The sequence below is a fragment of the Chamaea fasciata genome, unplaced genomic scaffold (assembly GCF_029207755.1).
Source record: "Chamaea fasciata isolate MVZ Bird 193981 ecotype frontalis unplaced genomic scaffold, bChaFas1.0.hap1 SCAF_4, whole genome shotgun sequence".
Lineage (NCBI taxonomy): Eukaryota > Metazoa > Chordata > Aves > Passeriformes > Sylviidae > Chamaea > Chamaea fasciata.
The window spans coordinates 22,762,785-22,780,359 of NW_027094089.1; the positions used below are offsets into that span (position 1 = coordinate 22,762,785).

Genomic DNA, 17,575 nt, shown 5'->3' on the forward strand with positions numbered 1-17,575 from the left:
AACATCCTACTTTTATATGACGTAATAGCACAAGACTCTAAGTGTGCAAGATCTCAGTAAATTCCCTCCTGGACGTAAAACATACTGATGTGGAGGGTTCTGAGTGACTCAGACAGTTACACAGAGGTGGCTTCCAGCCCTCTTTTTGGATCTCCCACTGTTTTGATCTTGTGCGTTATTTGCTTTTTTTGTTTGTTGTTCCATGACTGTCTTTCCCAAGTGAAGCTTAACTGGCTCTTGCGGGGTCTAGAGAAACAGCTCTTTTCTCAGAGAAGAGCACCTTGCTGAGGATGCTGTGCCTGTTGTGTCTTTGTGTTTTGCAGCACAACAGCTCCGTCGCGGGCTCAAAGCGCGTCACTGTGCGCGGGCTGCAGCCGTACACGGAGTACACGGCCAGGGTGCGCTGCGGGGCGGCGAAGCACTTCTGGAGGTGGAGTGAGTGGAGCCAGCCCCTGACCACCAGAACAAAGGAAGGAAGTATGTCCAACCCATTGTGAAGCAAAGTTTGAGGGATGTTCCTTGCTCGCCACCTCTCTTTGCTGTTTGTTGTTACTCTTCCACTGTGTAGCTAAAGCAGAGGCCTGCTGCATGTGTAAAAGAAACACTTTAAGCAAACTTCAAGAAGATGACTTCTTGAATAGTTCTCAGCCTACCTGCTAGTCTTGGACATTCCCTCCAATGCAGGCAGTGGGAAATCTAGTTGACTGGGAAGATGGATGGACTGAGTTACAGTGCCCTGTGAGTCCTGGAGGAATGGTGCAGAGGTGGGAAAAAGAGTCTGGTGACTTCAAGCAGAGATTTTCCAGGGAAATTAAGCAGACTTAATTCAGGAAAAGGAATAAAGGGAAAATGGTGTTAAAGGATAATGTTTGGTCAAGACCTGGGGGTGATGGGAAAAAGGAGGTGTTGTGAGTGGAATTTCTTCAAATGGGAGGAAGCAATTAAACTGCCTATCCTTTCAACAGCCAGAGCACTCTCATTTTCTTGTTTTGATATATTTATTGCAGCTCCATCAGGGAAACTGGACATATGGAGAGAAATTACACCAGTTCTGGGGGGACGAAATGTGACCTTGTTCTGGAAGGTGAGACGTGCCTGCAGAAATAGAAACAAAGCTCTTCATAAAGGGGTTGGAAAATTCTTCCATGATTTGTGTGCAACTGATAGCAATTCAGTATGAAAATATCTGCTACAAATCTAAAACAGATTGTATATTAAATATCTCAGAACACATATATGGTGTTGTTGTCCTGGAATTTCAGACATACAACTCTGTTTTTCTAAGTGTTAGACCAAGACAGATTCCATTACCAAGATTTCTGCATTTCCATTTCAACCAGTATGTGTGTGAATGTATGGAAACAGATGTTTATTTTCTTACAGAAATAACACATCCTGGTAGTTATTTAAAATTCTTAATGATCCTCATACTTTTCCAACAAAATTTACTAAGTTATTGTTCTCTTCCTCCACAACTTTTTTCTCAGCAAACTTCAAGTTTTCAAGCAAATGGAAAAATTATTTCATATGAAGTAACCTGGGAAAAAATAGAAGATGGCTCCAAGCCTGAAAAGATCTCCTTTTCTTCAGTCTACAACAGCACAAGGATTTTCATTGACAACCATTTCTACAGAATCAGTATAATGGCAAAGAACAATGTTAATTTTTCACTTCCTTCAGTATTGATCATCTCCAAAGCTACAGATAACAGTAGGAGTATTTTCAGTTGAAATTATATTATTGGAGTTTTGTTTTACCTGTTTTGAGTGAAGTCATAATTTTTCATCTTGGGCAACAAATTAACTTTACCTCTTAACTCACGCCACTGCTTTCTGAAAATTACTACTTCATTTTCTGCTACAGGGTGGCAGCTGTCTGTTTATTAAGGTTGAGTGCAGGAGAGTGTCTTCACAGAGCAAAATACATTTAGCCTAAAACTAGGGCCTCAGACCTGCAGTAGGTACCTTGATGACATTGACAGCCAATGTCAGTGTGATTAGCCTCTTGTGACTCTTTGACTCTGGGTTTCGGCAGCTGATTTTTTTTTTTTTTTTTTTTTTTTTTTTTTTTTTTTTTTTTTTTTTGGAAATAGGTAGTAACAGTTACTGGATGGTTTCTGAGCTGTCAGTTTTCAGCATGTGGAATACCCCATATGTCGTTTAGTGAAGGAATGCAACTCTTTAATTGTTGTTTTCAACTGCTTAGTATAGGAAATGTATTGATCTTCATTTATCAGACTTCAAGAATCTGAAGTGTCATGCAGGACAGTAATAAGAGATTCTGTTTTCTTCATTCCTAGGCACCAAGGAGCTTAAGGAAGGACAGGTTAATGGTACAGAGGATGGCATTTTTATCTCCTGGGAGCCCGGAAGTATATATGACAGTTACATTATTGATTGGTGTAACTTTCCCAGGTTGCAGCCTTGTGATTTGCAGTGGAAGAAATTTGGACCCAACACTTCCAGTGCTGTGATCAGCTCAGGTGAAAGCCAAACAACTCCTCTTTCTGACTGTGCAGCAGTCCTTCAAGCTGTGGGCATTAACTGAATTTAGGAAACAAATAATTTTTTTAATATTTTGAATATTGAATTCTGTTACACCTGCTGTGCAGGTGTAATTCTTCAAAGACACATGACATCATATTCTTCCTACCAAATTAATTAGACAACACAAATGTACCAGCACCATTAAGCCTTGGAAATCAGCATACTATATTAGAAAAGTTAACACAGTATTTTAGACAAAACTTCTTCTGAGTGGCTTATAGCAGCATCATGAAGGTGGATGGTGAGGTTAATGAAAGGGTTAAAACAATTTAGCAAGCGAAATGCAAAAGGGAGCTCTATCCTCTCTGTGACATGGATCAGAAGTTTAGACTCAGACAATTTAAACCCATGATGTAGTGAGAGGTTTGGTGCTGTCAGTGTGCCACAAATGATGGGTGTCAGTACCAGTCCCTGCTTAGGATTACTTCTATCTGTTTTATCCTGGTTGTGGCCAGTAGACCTAAATCCTTTCTGTCTGTGTCGAAGTTGCTCTGATAAGCTTCTAAAGCTGCAAGGATTTAGCTTTCCTAGAGTCTCTCAAGCTGAGGGCTCACTTTGGTATGAAACTTTCGTTTGAACAAAATTTGATTGAACACACATACATTTGCAATAAAGGAACTGCGCCTCAATTCATACAAATGTCCCCTGTATGTAATGAAGGGGACTGTAGTAAAACATGGGAAGAGTATTGTCAAATTCCTCAGCAGTTTACACTTGCTTAATGTGAATGGGAATGGATGTCAGTGAGGATAGCAAGGAATCCTGATACCTGGATATGTGTCTGTATTAAATATTCCAAAACACAACCTTTGCCTGTGCCAGAAACATAAATAAAATTGTCTTCTTTTTTGGTGGAGTCTATTGTTCAGTCACCTTGAATATTGTATGGCCAAAAAAAAATTATATATTTATATATTTATATATTTATATATTTATATATTTATATATTTATATATATCTATATATATTCATATATTTATATATTTATATATTTATATACAAACCTCTCTTTCAGACAGAACAAATGTGTTTAATTCACATAATGCTCACCAAGAATTGGCTTGCCCTCTCTCTCCTTCAGTTGCTTTAATAGCACAATGGCACTCAGAGGTGTCTAATAGGTTATTGACCCCTATAGGAAGCAATTAAATAAAAGTATAACTGAAAAACAATCCATAGCCTATTTTTGTTCAACTGTTTTCTAGATGCTTTTGTTCCGGGGGTGAGATACAAATTCTGCATCTATGGATCTGTTGCTAACAGAGCCTCCTTACTGGAAAAGAAGATTGGTTATCTCAGAGAGCTGCGTAAGTTTGCAACATATTTGGGGCTTGTGCATTTGCTAAATTGATCTGTCACAAATAGAATAATTGCCTCCTCCTACAGCTAGACAAAATTGGATTTTTTGTGTTCTTTCTGTATCTTCAGTGAGGCCTTTTAAAGTTCTATATCAACATACAGGCCCTACATGGAGGATGTTTGGCTAGTGCAGTGACCAGGTGGAGCTCATGTTTATTAAACAAAGCTGTGATTATCAGTTATTGCTTCGTGTATTATGTGGATGCATGAAGGCTCTGTGAAGCTGATAGTTTTTGTACAGAACTTTGGCTTTGTTCAGCTTTTAAATACAAGAAAGATGTAAACATAAACACCACGGGGGAATGTAGATTTTTCAAATGCTAAGAGAAAAGAATAATTTCTCTTGAAGAATAATTGCAAGTTTAACTTGAATTTCCTTTCTCCAGCTCCTCATCTTGACCCTGTTGTGAGAAAAGTTGACCTGACTTACAATTCAGTAACACTGTCTTGGGATTCTTATTTCACAAATGAGTCAGATCCTGGTTTTGTAAGAGGCTACCATGTTTATGTGTCACCTATACAAGGGAACTGCAATTTGAAAGGATCAAAAAAGCACATTCTTTCAGGTAACTTAATGCTCTAATACAGAAAGTTGTGTCATTGGTACAGGTGAAAGACTTGTTGGTATTGCAGCATCTTAGAAGGTTCACATTAGGCAGGAAATGGCTGGCTCATTCAGCCATCTCTAGGTTTCAACACCTGTTGCTCTTGATTCCTCTCTGTGCTTGGAGTGCTGGTAGGCAGAAGTGATTCCTGGCTTTTAGTGATTTACAGCCCACATCCTGTTGTCCATGACTCTTTTTTAGCTCCAGAAATTACTCCTTTGGTACTATAGGAGGAGTTCTGCCTCTTGTGATAGAAGCTCTGGATGAGTGTTGAAAAACATCTGTGGTCTACTGGATAAAAGTCATAAGAAGCATGTTAGTCATACTAGAATTTGGGGTATTTTAGAAACAGATGGGATACAATTTATTTCCTTCAAAATTGGAGCACTGTATAAATTCCCCATGTAAATTCTTTTTTAGTGAAAGTATTTATTTGTGTGCTCTACAGTGGAGTTCCTTCAGCAGAACTGAGCTGTGAAGTGTCACAAAGCCACAAATTTATATCAGACCTTTCCACATGCAAAAGTGCTCAACATGACTTTGCTCCATTAGAATTTTCAGATGTTTCCAACACATTAAAAAATGTATTTTATTTTTTCCTTGCCTCCTCTTCATGTTCTGTGTTCTTCTGCTGATTAGACTAGTGGCAGGATGAAAAGCATAGTTTGAGCTGAGGGAGACCTATGTAGAAGTTCTTCTCAGAACTAAACTAACCATTTAAGTACTATAATTCTGTAAGTAATACCAGTTAGACTTTAAAAAGTTTAAATCAAAGACTTTCTGCTTCACTGCTTCTGCTAGCAGACAAGGGGTGTGATTGAAAACAGCAGAAATAAGCAAACCCATTTCTCCCTGGGGTTTGGGAGTTGCACAATAGAGAGGCAAAAGAGCTCTTTTTTTTTTTTTTTTCAGGCAGAGATTTCTTGCTTTTGATTACCTTCAAAGAAGTTTGCATAAGTTTAAGGACTACAGTATTCGGGTAAAAAAAAAAAAAGAAATGGCAAAACGCAAATCATTCTGGTACAGTGCTTGAAGAGAAACAAATTAAAATAAACAAGGTTCTATCTTTGACAACAAGTTGTTAGGTGTCTGCCAGAGGAGGGCAGTGCTGTGGCCAGTCCTGTTAGGAGGGATGTGAGTTCAGCTAGTGGCAGTGAGTCAGGATGCATCATTCTTCCTGGAAGAAAGTGTGCAAATTACAAAGAAGGCGGATTGCAAATGTTTTGTTATTTCAGTTAACTGGTTTTGTAATATTTTGGGGAGAACTTATTGCAACCTTTCAGTACCTAACAGGGGGCTTATAAAAAAGATGGAGAGAGACTTCACCAGGCCTTGCACCAATAGGACAAGTGGTAATGGTTTTAAACTGAAAGTGTGTAGGTTTAGGTCAGCTATTTGATTCACTGCGAGGGTAGTGAGGCTCTGGAATGGGTTGCCCAGAGAGGCTGTGGATGCCCCATGTCTGGAAGTGTTGGAGGCCAGGCTGGATGGGGCTGAGTAAGCTGGTCGAGTGCAAGGTGTCCCTGTCCATGGCAGGAGAGATGGAACTAGGTGATCCTTGGGGTCCCTTCTAACCCAGAGCAGTCTGTGATCCCATGATTCTATCTTATCTGTTTTGTTTTAGATGAATCAGAGCTATGTAAATACACAATTGAAAACCCAGAAGAAAAGAGATACACCGTGAAACACCTGATGCCAAACACAACATATAAAATAGTGGTTAAAGCATTTACAGGTGGCGGAGAGACTCCCATTATTAACTTTAGATACATAGATACACCATCTAACTGTGAGTACTGGCTGTGAATAATGTCCTCTAGGAGAAGGATGGGATGATTTAAATGTTATAATGATCTTCCTTTCTTTAGGGAAAACATTTAATTCAATGCAACATTCACTTAAGAAAGAATCCAACTGAGAATAATTTGAGCAGACCAACACGGCATTTTGATACTTCTAAGTAGAAAGGATTTTTTCTATATTTTAGAACAATCCTAATTTACATCCTTATTTAAGTCTTCTATCCTTCTGGGAAATAGCTCAATATTTGCACATTTGCATGCCTAGTGAGTTGTGGTTGTTAAAACTCATTGAAGAATTGTGTTTGGGTTTAACTAGTTTTCTAGTATAGGAAAACCTACAAACCTGTGTGCAAACAGGTAATTCCTGTATGAACTCTTGAACTTCTGATGTTGATTCTTACTCTCACCAGTCTTTAAAACCATTGCCAAGTTCACTCATTCATAAGACAATACAGAAAGGTTGTTGGCACGGGCACACTAGTTTGCTAACTCCGCAGATTTGATCACCAAAGCAGAAAAGGAAATCACTTGCCCATAACTTTGTCCCTTGAAAATGCCAGTCAGCATGGTTGTGAAATTCAGGATCCAAACTAGAGATGCCTGGTTTTGAGAAACTTGTTGGGGCTGGAGATGGAGGAGAAGGGATGGGAAAGGGGGAAGCATTGGCTTACGCAGGGAGACTTCATGTTTTAGGCTAACTACTACAATGTCTGACCATCATGACACCCTCACAGGCACAGTTCTGGTTCTAACACACAAGTTCTGGCTCCCATCGGCCAGCCAGATGTTTGTACAGCCAAGCATAGAATAAAAACAAAGCTTAATTAACCCTAAAGAGATACGAGGAGAATGTGATGTGTCAATTCCCTCCTGTGGTGTGTGATAGGGATACACAAACTCTCTGGCACAGGGCAGGAGGGCACTGGACTAGGCAGAGGGAGAGCAGGCTCTAACTGGTGCGCTCCTCAGCTCACCTACAGCCTCAGCTGTTTGTGAAGAGCATAGCCCAAGGCTGTCTTCCAGCTAGAAGGAAATACTGAGATCCCTGTATCAGCATAAGTCCTAGGAGACTTGAACACTTGCGTAGTGTTTTTCTTGCTGTAGTGAGTCTGAAATGGAAGTACAGATGTTGCTCATGTCCCACACTAAAAACCTGCCTTCTCTGCGAGTCTGAGAGAAAAACTAGAGCAATACTTAAGTGAGGTTATCATTGCCTCAACTTTTGAAAATTACTCTTACAGCTAAGGTGCCAATAGGAGGGCAAATAAAAAGAAATCTTGTTATAATTCCATTCTGGTAAAGAGAATCAAGTTCTAAAGACTTACAGAGATATCCCAGAACTTTTCAGCCAAGCTACTTTGTAACCATGGACCACACAGTTTTACTGTGGAATTAGTGGGAGGCATCCCACACAGACTTGATGTTATTTTTGCCCCAGAAACTCAATCTATATTGACTTTAACATGTGAGATATTAAAACCAAAATTTTGAAGTATTTTTCTTCCACAGCAAACATGCTGTACTTTGTATTCCTGCTTGTGATAGTTCCAATCCTAGTAGCAGCTATATGCCACTGGAAGATGGAATGGTAAGTTGTAATGCATGTTTCTGTTGTAGACAGAGAATATAACTAACCTAATTCACAAACCACTGCTGCAGCTTGTTTATTCCAGCCCGTTGCAAGGCCTCATTCATTTCTTCCTTTGGCTGTCTGACTGTGTGGATGTTTTAAGTATTTGGCTTGTGGCATTTCTGAGACACTGGTCATCTGCTGCTGTGCCTGTGGTGTGCTACACTTCTATGGGTGGCTTCTGCTGATAGAGTGTGCTTTGATGAGAGAACAAAAATGCATTTATTTTGGTCTCTTATCTCCAGGGTGAAGGAGTGTTTCTGTCCTGTAATACCTAGTCCTAACAAGAGCAAAGTGCTGTCATTCAAAGAGTTTAAGGTAAGATCACTGAAAATCTAGAGTTTTTAATTTGTCCATTCTTTGCTTAATAGATTAAAAAAAAATTCTTGTGTTGACTGCATTTAAAAATCAAGTTCTTTTCAGTTTTTGTGTTCACTACATTTAATCATTATATACAAATTAACACAGTTTAATATTACCATTTAGTGGAAAACACTTCTTTTGACATTCATGTGACTCTGCAATGACCAGCTTATATTCCAGTCTGTTACCGCAGGGAAAAAAAAAAAAAAAAAAAAAAAAAAAAAAAAAAAAAAAAAAAAAAAAAAAAAACCAACCAAAATCAACACATCTGGAGAATAAATGAAATCTTTTGTTCAGCAGGTGATTACCTCCACTTTACTGTTCAAACCCCTGCACTGTCTGAACTCAGCAGCCCAGAGGACATGGGACTCCCCTGCAGTCCATGAGCTGTGTCTGCCCCAGTTCCCTTGGGAGGACACTGCAGGGCCATGCACTTGCTGGCCTTGGAGGATGCTGGGGGCTCTGCCAGGCCTGGCTGGGAGAACAGCATTGGCAAAAGGCCTCCAGCCTCTTCTGTAGCCCCTTTGAACTGGGAGCTGCTGCTTCTGTGCTGCATGCAGGGGGCTCCAAAGCCTTTGCCCTGGCACATGTGAGGCTGCTGGTATTCACTGAAGAGCAGCACAAGAGCGAGGACTGGAGTACACATAACAGTTGCTGCTGTTGCTTTAATTGCTTCTGCCTCGGTCTAAAGCCAGCACACATCAAAAACCTGGCCAAGTCTTTACAGCAGAGGGATGAGTTCCTTCCGCAAATACAGTCATTGTGAGTTTACTTAAAAAAGAAATCTCTAAATAAATAATCTGATAAATTTCACATAAAATACAGCTTCCATTGAACACCCTCTATGTAGGTTTTCCTTCAAATTCATTTATTTGAAAAATGCAAACTACCAAAAAGCTGTGTAGGGGTATTAGAATTCCTTAAAGTAATCACTCTCTCTTCTCTACTTTGGGCTTCTTTCATTGAGTAATTTTTTTTTGTTTAATGATTCTCTTGCAGATTGATTCTGAGAAAGTGCTGAAGATAAATGACTGCCTTCCTGATGTGCTAGACATTGACAGTAATACTGAAGCTCAGAAATTGCATCCTGTTACTTGGAGCCCGTTATCTTCAACACCAACTGAAGATAAGATTGATGGTCACAATTCTTCCTGGATTTACCCTAGTGAAAATGCAGAGAGAGACTTTCCACCCACACCTACATCTCAAACTCATACTTGTTTCGAGAATTTGGCTTATTCTTCTCCCCTTAAGGCTGAATCTGATCCATACCAAATACCTGAGACACTGGGAGCAGGCAAGACAAATCAGGCAGTGGTGCTGTACCAGCCACAATGCTATTTAGATATTTTTCATGAGGATGCAGCCTCAACCACCAGAGAAACAGCTGAGAGAAAGAACAGTCTGAGATACAGCTCACAAACAGATAAGCACTGCCTGGGGGGAAGGATTTGATGTTCTGTCCTCCAGTGAGTCCACCCAGTGCTTGGCTACATACTATAAATGAAAATTTCTAAAACCACAACTTCTTTTGATCAGAGCTCTTACAATCCCAGCTGCCTGATTTCCATTAATATGGCAAAGCTGTTGTTTCTAGACTAGTTTTGAGTACTGATTTACACAGGAATTATGTGTGTTATGGTTCCATTACAAGTTACTGGCATTAGATGAGATTTATAGGCTGGTTTGTGGCCTGTATTGTGCAGAAAGTTACATCACAGCAATCTGTCACAGGCAGAGGACTACTTTATTTTGCAGAGATTAAAACTTTATTCATAAAGTAGAGGAGCAAATGAAACAAGTGTGAAGGTTGTGCTGCTCTAGGAGTGTATTTCTCTTGCAGTGTTCTGTGTACTGTGGCCACCCCAGCCAATGGGTGCTGTGCTGCTGGGCATGGAGCATTACTCAGCCCCATCCTTTTGGGGGCTGGATTGTATTTTCCCTCTCTCAAACGATGTAGGGAACCATCATAGAAGCATTCCTTGCACACACTGTGGCTCATTCCTAGAAGATTTGAAGGAACTTTGATTTCCCCAGGACTGCTGCCCAGAGCACCCAAGTCCAGTGATTATCCTGCTTTCTCACCTGTGTCCTAACTACGCTTGATGTGTGAAAAAGCACAGAAAACAGATCTTCACAGGGAAGACCCTGCTTCCATTTATTGTAGCTGGGGCTCCTCACACTTCTACCTTCTCTGCCTAAAGACCCTTTAAAATCATCTTAACTATACATTGAAGAGATGTAGGGAGTTAGGTGGAAAGGAGTTAATTTTTTAGACGTAGTACCAGATGGAATGGTACTTGTGCACATGAACTGAACTTTTGGTATTGACCCTTGCACTTCCATAGCCAGCCCCAGCCAGTCAAGCAAGCAAGCAAGCAAGCAAGCAACGAGACAGGCTGGTCAGAAGCACGGGTGTATGAATCCCATTTGTGAGGAACATCATATTCAGGCTGCATACATGTAAATCTCCCAACACTACTTTTTCATGTGTTAAAACAAAACCAAAAAATATTTATTGTTACACTCAGAATTCCCACAGCAGGCAGCAGTGAATTTGGCCTTTCATTTTGATTTCAGGAAATTGTACACTTGAAATGAAACAGTACAGTTGGAATTGTAGTTGAAAGTCTCATCAGATTTACCTCAGTGTGCATAGAACCCTTTGGTTTTGCCTCCTTATGCTGTTTGTAATTTGTCACAAAGAGATGGTTTTAACTTAAGAGCACAGCATAAGTGATTCTCAAAGGTGAAAAAAATGGTGTCTGACAATTTGATGTTCAGCCAGTTTGCTAAAATGCAGTTACTTGCCTTCCGTGTTTAACTAGCTAATATCACTCCTATAAACCAAGCAGCTGCAGACAAAGTGAGTTCTGACATTAAACCACATCTAGTTTCCATAGTGTTGCTTACAGATACTGTTGTCATGTCACAAGCTGTGTTGCAACAGGAAAACCAGTAAGACCTTGCACGGCAAGGTGACAAGCACTGACTGCAAACAGCAGGAGGAACCTTCAGCCAGGAAAAGGGGAGGTATAAAGATACAGAGAGAGATGGGCAGGTGTGGCCGGAGGTGTTCAGTGCACACCGTGCCACATCCATCTCTGTGCTGTGCACAGGTGCAGGTGGTTCACAGACTGGAGAAGCAGAGAAGAGTTTGCAGCATGGTCCTTCCTTTCAGCCTCCAGCCAGCTGAGTAAGGAAACATGGCTGGGCTCATTCTGCTGAATGGCAAGAGAGCAGGGAGGGTGAGGCAGAAGGCTGATGCTATTTGACAGATACATCCCAGGGAAACTTCCTCCCTTTATCTTAACCTATTCTCTGAGGAACAATGTATGTGAAAGCTTGATACCACAGTATCTTTACAGCTTGGAACACTTGCATCTCCAGAGTGCTTCATCACATTTTACGTCCATGTGTAGCTTAAATGCTTTACTGCTGGAAAAAAAGGCCAATAAACATAAGGGAGCTGCTTTTTCTTAACCAATACAAAACTTCTGAGCTGTACATTTCAGAAGAAGGTGTATTTATCCTAAAATGTTGAAAAGGTGTCCTAAATCAAGAGTTATGTACTAAAGAATTCAGACATAGATGTCAGTCAAAGAAATCAGAGTGTCACACAAAGCATTTTAAATTTTGACATTGCTGCAGTTCCTCCTGCCAGGGCGACAGCTGCAACCACACACAGCTCCCTGCTTTGAAAAAGCTGCTGTCACTGAGGCCTGGCTGCAGCAACTCCACCCAGGAAGGGAATGAAGGGGTTTGTGGGTTCAGCCAGTTGTGCCTTCTTGATGGTGGAGTAAGACATGTGGGCCTGGCTGAGTTCCCACTTCTCAGTCCCCTGGTCGTTCCTGGGAAGATCCTGGTCTAATGAAATTCCATTATCTGGATGCAGTGACATAATTGACCACGTTTCAGACTGCTTGGTGAGGGAAAGAGAAGCTGGCTCCTCTTTCCCTATAAACCCTTCTGCTTCCTGGCTCTGTTGTGTGGTGCTCTGTGAAACCTCCTGTGCATAAAAAGCACACAGATGGATGATTCCAGGAAGGATAATGCCTCTGTGGCAGTCAAAGGGCAGTCTGGGAACCAGAACTGAAGACCTGAGAAGTATTTTGGCCTACATGGAGAAGTGTGTATAATTTTTATATATTAAATATTAAAACATCTGTCTTGCATTAATGGTTGAATGAGTTCAAAACTGTAATCTTTTTTTTTTCTTTTTGTTCATACTGCAACTTTCACAGCTGTTGCTGAAATGGTAATACTTAAACCATCACATAATAGAAAATCATTCTCAGTATGTTAAATTTTTAAAATAAAAATGGTGTGTGAACTATTAAAGGGTCTCTGTATCTTATAAAGCATTAATGTAAAATATATTTTTGACAAAAAATTTCATTTGGGAAGCTTCTGATTGTTCTATTTAACTAGTAACTTAAAAATATGAATTAAATTCCAACCCCTTTCTAATGCTGAGAGGTAAACAGGAGACCAGAACAACTATAAGAAGTTTAAGTACATTTTATTAACAATGCATCCCTTTGATAAGACTACGCTTCAGGAGGCCTTTAATGCTTGTTGACATGAACTGTACACAGTATACAAAACAAACAAACAAACAAAAAACAAAAAAAAAAAAAAAAAGGAAAGAGAAAAAGAAAAAACACAAAATCAAGGTGGGCAATACCATTTTGGGACAAGCCTCTTTTTAAATTATACACAGCTCAATGCAATATTCTTACGTAAAATATATAAATACTTTCTCTTTCTATGTTACAGGTATACAATATAAATCAGATTTCAATGTCTGTTCAGTGACCTACAAACACTAGAACCTCCAAATATGTAGCAGCGTATTACTAAACAAAAAAAAAAGACCACACAGGACAGGGAGAGTAAGTATTGAAATTTTTCTTGATCCCTACCTCAGATCAGAATGATTTAGATAATCTCTTGTAATGCAGTTTTAGGGATGCTGACAGCCCAGTATTGGAACAATTTTTCAATTAGATTTACAAAGTGTAAAGCCTTTTTCCCCTTTACACATAGAATCTTGTGCTGAAACACCCTATTCAGTGGCAAAATGACGTTACGTTTTTTGGCATAAATTAGGTTTTGCAAAAAAATAGTGTATTTTAAAAAGCAACTGAAGCAAAATGTGCAATTTCTGCATGCTGTGGCATTGCTGTCCGTCTATGCTACAAAAATAACCCAAAGAAAAATCCACATTCTTTAGTGACTATAAATTCATTGAAAACAAAACTATCCAGGGAACCAGCATTGGGAGTTAAGCAAAAACCAGGGAGATTGAAGACCTCCAGAGAAATAAAAACATGGTTTCTAGCATGTCCTCAAAAGTCTTTTGCAGTTTTAAGATTTTGCTCTCACATCATATACCTGTCATAAGCACACAATAATACAAGTGTGACTTAAAAAAAAAAAAAAAAGTTGCTGGACCTGCTTTTAAGTGGCTCCAGTGCAGCTCAGAGCAGCAGGACTGTGGGGAGGTGAGCAGGACCTCAGAGCCTGGTGAGAATTCTCCCGTGGCATTGCTGAGCTCAGAGCCGCTTACTAGTTTTGCCAGCTTCCTGCTGCCCAAACTGTCAAACACCAAGTCCAAGGCACAGACTACAAAGCAGCAACTCTTCCATCCCTCACTAGGTTTTGGTTACAGTCTAGAACAGCTACCTGACTCTTCAGGCACCTAGGAGAGGCGCTTTGGTTTTGTTTTCAGTCTCACTGCAAACCACAACTCGCTTTCCAGACCACTATGTATGTTTCAAAGTGAAATCAGAAAGAGAAGCAGGATTCTCACAAGTGCTTTATAAATGTTCATAAGGGCAGCTTACCTCAGTGTGCTGAGCCACTGCACCCGAAACTAGTGAATTGTTTAGAACCCCACTTAGGGGAAAAACCACCACTACCCCTTGAACAGAGTGCATTTAGGGTATATTTGTCAAGATGTCAGTCAAGTAAAAGCTCTCAGATGAGGAAAAACAACTGTTTCAAGCACAACATGCTAGGGGCCCCATATAGGAGTTGGGAACTTCAAAGCCTGATCATCTCCAGCTCCAAGTGATGTCCACAACAGCTGGGAGTGTTCTGCATTTCTGAATTTCAGAGGTGAAAAGTTCTCCTTCTCCAAAAGGAGACACTCAGCCCCAGCCTCCTTCCCTCCATGGAGAGGACTAGGCCCTCATGGAGGTGCATGGGTGCCTGCCAGTCAGCTTTCTGCTCTTTGGAAAGGGCTCCCCTTTCCCCTGCCTCTAAGAGCAGACCAACAGAATCAGGCAGCTGATGATAATTGTGACTGGTTCCACAAGCAGCCTCTCCTTCCCAGAGCAGCTCCCACCGCTGAGCTGTGTGTGAGCAAGCAGAGTCCTTGAGGAGTTTTCTTTGCCACAGCAACCAAACTGCATCTGTATACAGTGTAAGTGAATGCTAGACGTTACCATTTATTGATAAGTATCACCAATCACTCAGACTGGAAATACAAAAAGTGGGTGGTCTGTCAGCTTCCCTAGGAGAAGTGGAAGAGATTTTTTATTAGGGCTAATGTAAGTACAATCATTATTTACTACAGCTTTCTTTCGAAGTTTTATCATGATACAAATAAAACCCCAAAATAAGGACTTTGAAAGGGACATTTAAAAAGAAAGAGAACTATAAAATTAGAAATTCACAGTTTATAACTACGCCAATATAAATTTCCTTCAGTAACAGTATCCCCTTCATCTGCCAATTAAAGTGAAACATCAATGTGAGCTTAATGTCAGTGTGTAAATTAATTTTCTAGAAATGTATGTTATGTACAATACAGACTTAACATTCTTGATGCATACTTGTTGAAATCTACTGACACTCATACACTTTCAGAAGAAAAATCACACTTTATAACTGAATTTGCAGCCATAATTTTTTATGTCAAGTTTCTGTTGTCATGGATCCCCACACAAGCGCATTATTCAGAATACATGAGCATTTCAGGATGGAGATTCTTTCAAAAGTATATTTGCTTACCTGTCTATAATCAGAGGCCTTCCTATGATGCTTTCTACATTAAGTGCTATGGGTTAAACTTAAAAAATGAACAGAGGTTTTTTTTTAAATATAGGTGATAAAACTTGTTTGTTTTGCCTTAACTGCAGAAAAATAACATGGAGTTGTTCGATGTAACCCCATTTAGTTATTAAAACAAATCTCTTCTACTCTAGCCTAACTGAGGTAGTGTTTGAAACTACTGTATAACATACGCTATCCCCGTTTGAGGGAAAACTACATTATTTTCCTTTGGAGTTTATACCACTATTTGGTCTACTGTGATTGACATTTTGGTTTTACAGAAGCATTTATTTCCTATGACCAGAAATCCAATAGTTACTGGTGTGGTGTGTTTTCTAAACATTTCAAACATGTCTTGCCACACAGATGTATTATTTGTGTCAATGACCACAGAAGAGTTCAATCAGTTTCTTTTTGCTCCTTTCAGTGGGAACTCATGAAAAGACAATCTTAGGAACTAAATCTGACTATGAGCAGCAACTTACAGTCTGCTTTACCAGAACCTGATGGTATGCAGTGCACATAAGAATTCAGTGAAGTAATAGCTGCAAAGCAGTGCTTATGTGGCATGATGAAATTTCCAGTAAGAACAAATAAATTCTACGTTTCACTAGGAATTGTGTGTTACTGTTCACATGACTACTTATTGAAATCTCCAGTAGCATAGCTAGTAAGAACAGAGATATGAGCATCAGGATAAATTTCAGTTAAGTATTAATCTGACAATTATAAAAAATGGTAGGAGTGAATGGATAAAAATACGTTCTACTTAGTACAGTCCAGCTGAATTATTCACCTATATCAAAATCAAAGGGTAATCCCTTCTATTACAGGCATTCTAACAAAGGTGGCCATGCTACTGTATATACACATTTGCATATATTTATACTACCTTTATATAAAGGCTTCTGAATCTTTAGATCCATGATAAAAGTGACAGGGATTCCTACTACTTTTTTTTTAGCTTGTACTTACTAGTTTAGAAACAGCACTAGTAACATGATAGAGGCAACTACTTCAATCATTACCAGTCACTGTATCATTTAGCTTTTGCAACAAGTCTTAAATTTAAGTACGGCTGCTCCAAAATTTGTTACTTAAGGCTTTTCACTACAATTATTAGTACTATCTGATGCTTGATCACTAATCCATTGAAAATTCAAATAAACCTTTGTTTTTATAAAAAGCTGTTTCCATGGAACTTGGAACATACCTAAGTCTCCTCACAAAACCTGCAATGATTAAATGTCTTCAAGTTCAGTTTATACAATATTTGCTTATCTGATACAAATCATGCTTTTTAAAGGATTGTAGTTGAGTAAGACCCACATTTGTACTACATGAGCATGAGTTAGAAACTGCAAACACATGCATAGTATTCAGGGAAAAGAATCTGATTTCAGCACTTTACGTTTTAAATGACTTGTTTTGAAAATCAAATTGTAGTGAAAATCCTTAACTGGTTCAGACAAGATACATGTATGTAAATGCAATGAAATCGAAGAGACTGCTAATAAAATGTCTTACAACTATAGCAATATTAAAATAACTTAATGAAACCTCAGATTCAGAGGCATTTCTTCCTGTCTGAAGTTACAAATCCCCAAAGTAGTGTTATAAACAGTACAAAAATCAACAGAGAAGGGCTAACATTAATCCCCTGGTGCCCACAACTACAGCATGGCTCCCCATTGCTGGCAGTGGAATGCACCCCCATCTCTCTGATTCCTGGTATCCAGGGTTTAAAAAGCAAGGCATCGTTCTGCTTCTCTGGAACAGAATTGGAAGTCACTTAAAAATGTCTCTGCAAGTTGTCCTATTTCATTGTAATTTATGGTAGAAAATGAAATGAAAACTTGTGGAGGTGTTCAGTGCTTGGCTCTTGCATATACTGATAATTACTATTATTAAAACTATGGTAATGTCTAATAAATCCCCAAAGGGCTCAAATGACTGTGCCAGTAATTGGTTGAGGAAGAAAATGTTTTCAGTTCAGTCTTCAGGTACCAGTAGCTTCTGGAAGGTTTCAAAGAAGATGTTCCTAACTTTCTATCCAGTCAGTGGGAGGTTGTCTGAGCATTTCAAAATCCATATGCAGAGCACTGCCTGAGCAGAGGTCAGGACTCAGCTGATGCATCGATTACAGGCTGCTTCGTTGGGGCTGCCAAAATAGCCTCTGCTTCCTCATGCATCTAAAAGGAGAAGATG

At 39.5% G+C, this 17,575-nt stretch overlaps 2 protein-coding genes across 2 annotated transcripts in view; one reads left to right on the forward strand and one right to left on the reverse strand.

Moving 5' to 3' along the window:
* Positions 1 to 10,851, forward strand: part of LOC136288199 (oncostatin-M-specific receptor subunit beta-like) — a 30,034-nt gene extending 19,183 nt beyond the window's left edge. The window contains exons 10-19 of the mRNA XM_066181077.1: positions 324 to 477; positions 1,008 to 1,084; positions 1,488 to 1,710; positions 2,300 to 2,482; positions 3,752 to 3,853; positions 4,292 to 4,471; positions 6,135 to 6,299; positions 7,822 to 7,900; positions 8,188 to 8,260; positions 9,305 to 10,851. Of these exons, the coding sequence (XP_066037174.1) occupies positions 324 to 477; positions 1,008 to 1,084; positions 1,488 to 1,710; positions 2,300 to 2,482; positions 3,752 to 3,853; positions 4,292 to 4,471; positions 6,135 to 6,299; positions 7,822 to 7,900; positions 8,188 to 8,260; positions 9,305 to 9,760 (1,692 nt within the window). The 3' untranslated portion in view covers positions 9,761 to 10,851. The remainder of the gene's footprint in view (positions 1 to 323; positions 478 to 1,007; positions 1,085 to 1,487; positions 1,711 to 2,299; positions 2,483 to 3,751; positions 3,854 to 4,291; positions 4,472 to 6,134; positions 6,300 to 7,821; positions 7,901 to 8,187; positions 8,261 to 9,304) is intronic.
* A 1,959-nt stretch (positions 10,852 to 12,810) lies between these two features.
* Positions 12,811 to 17,575, reverse strand: part of RICTOR (RPTOR independent companion of MTOR complex 2) — a 78,593-nt gene continuing 73,828 nt past the window's right edge. The window contains exon 38 of the mRNA XM_066181078.1: positions 12,811 to 17,559. Within this exon, the coding sequence (XP_066037175.1) occupies positions 17,485 to 17,559 (75 nt within the window). The 3' untranslated portion in view covers positions 12,811 to 17,484. The remainder of the gene's footprint in view (positions 17,560 to 17,575) is intronic.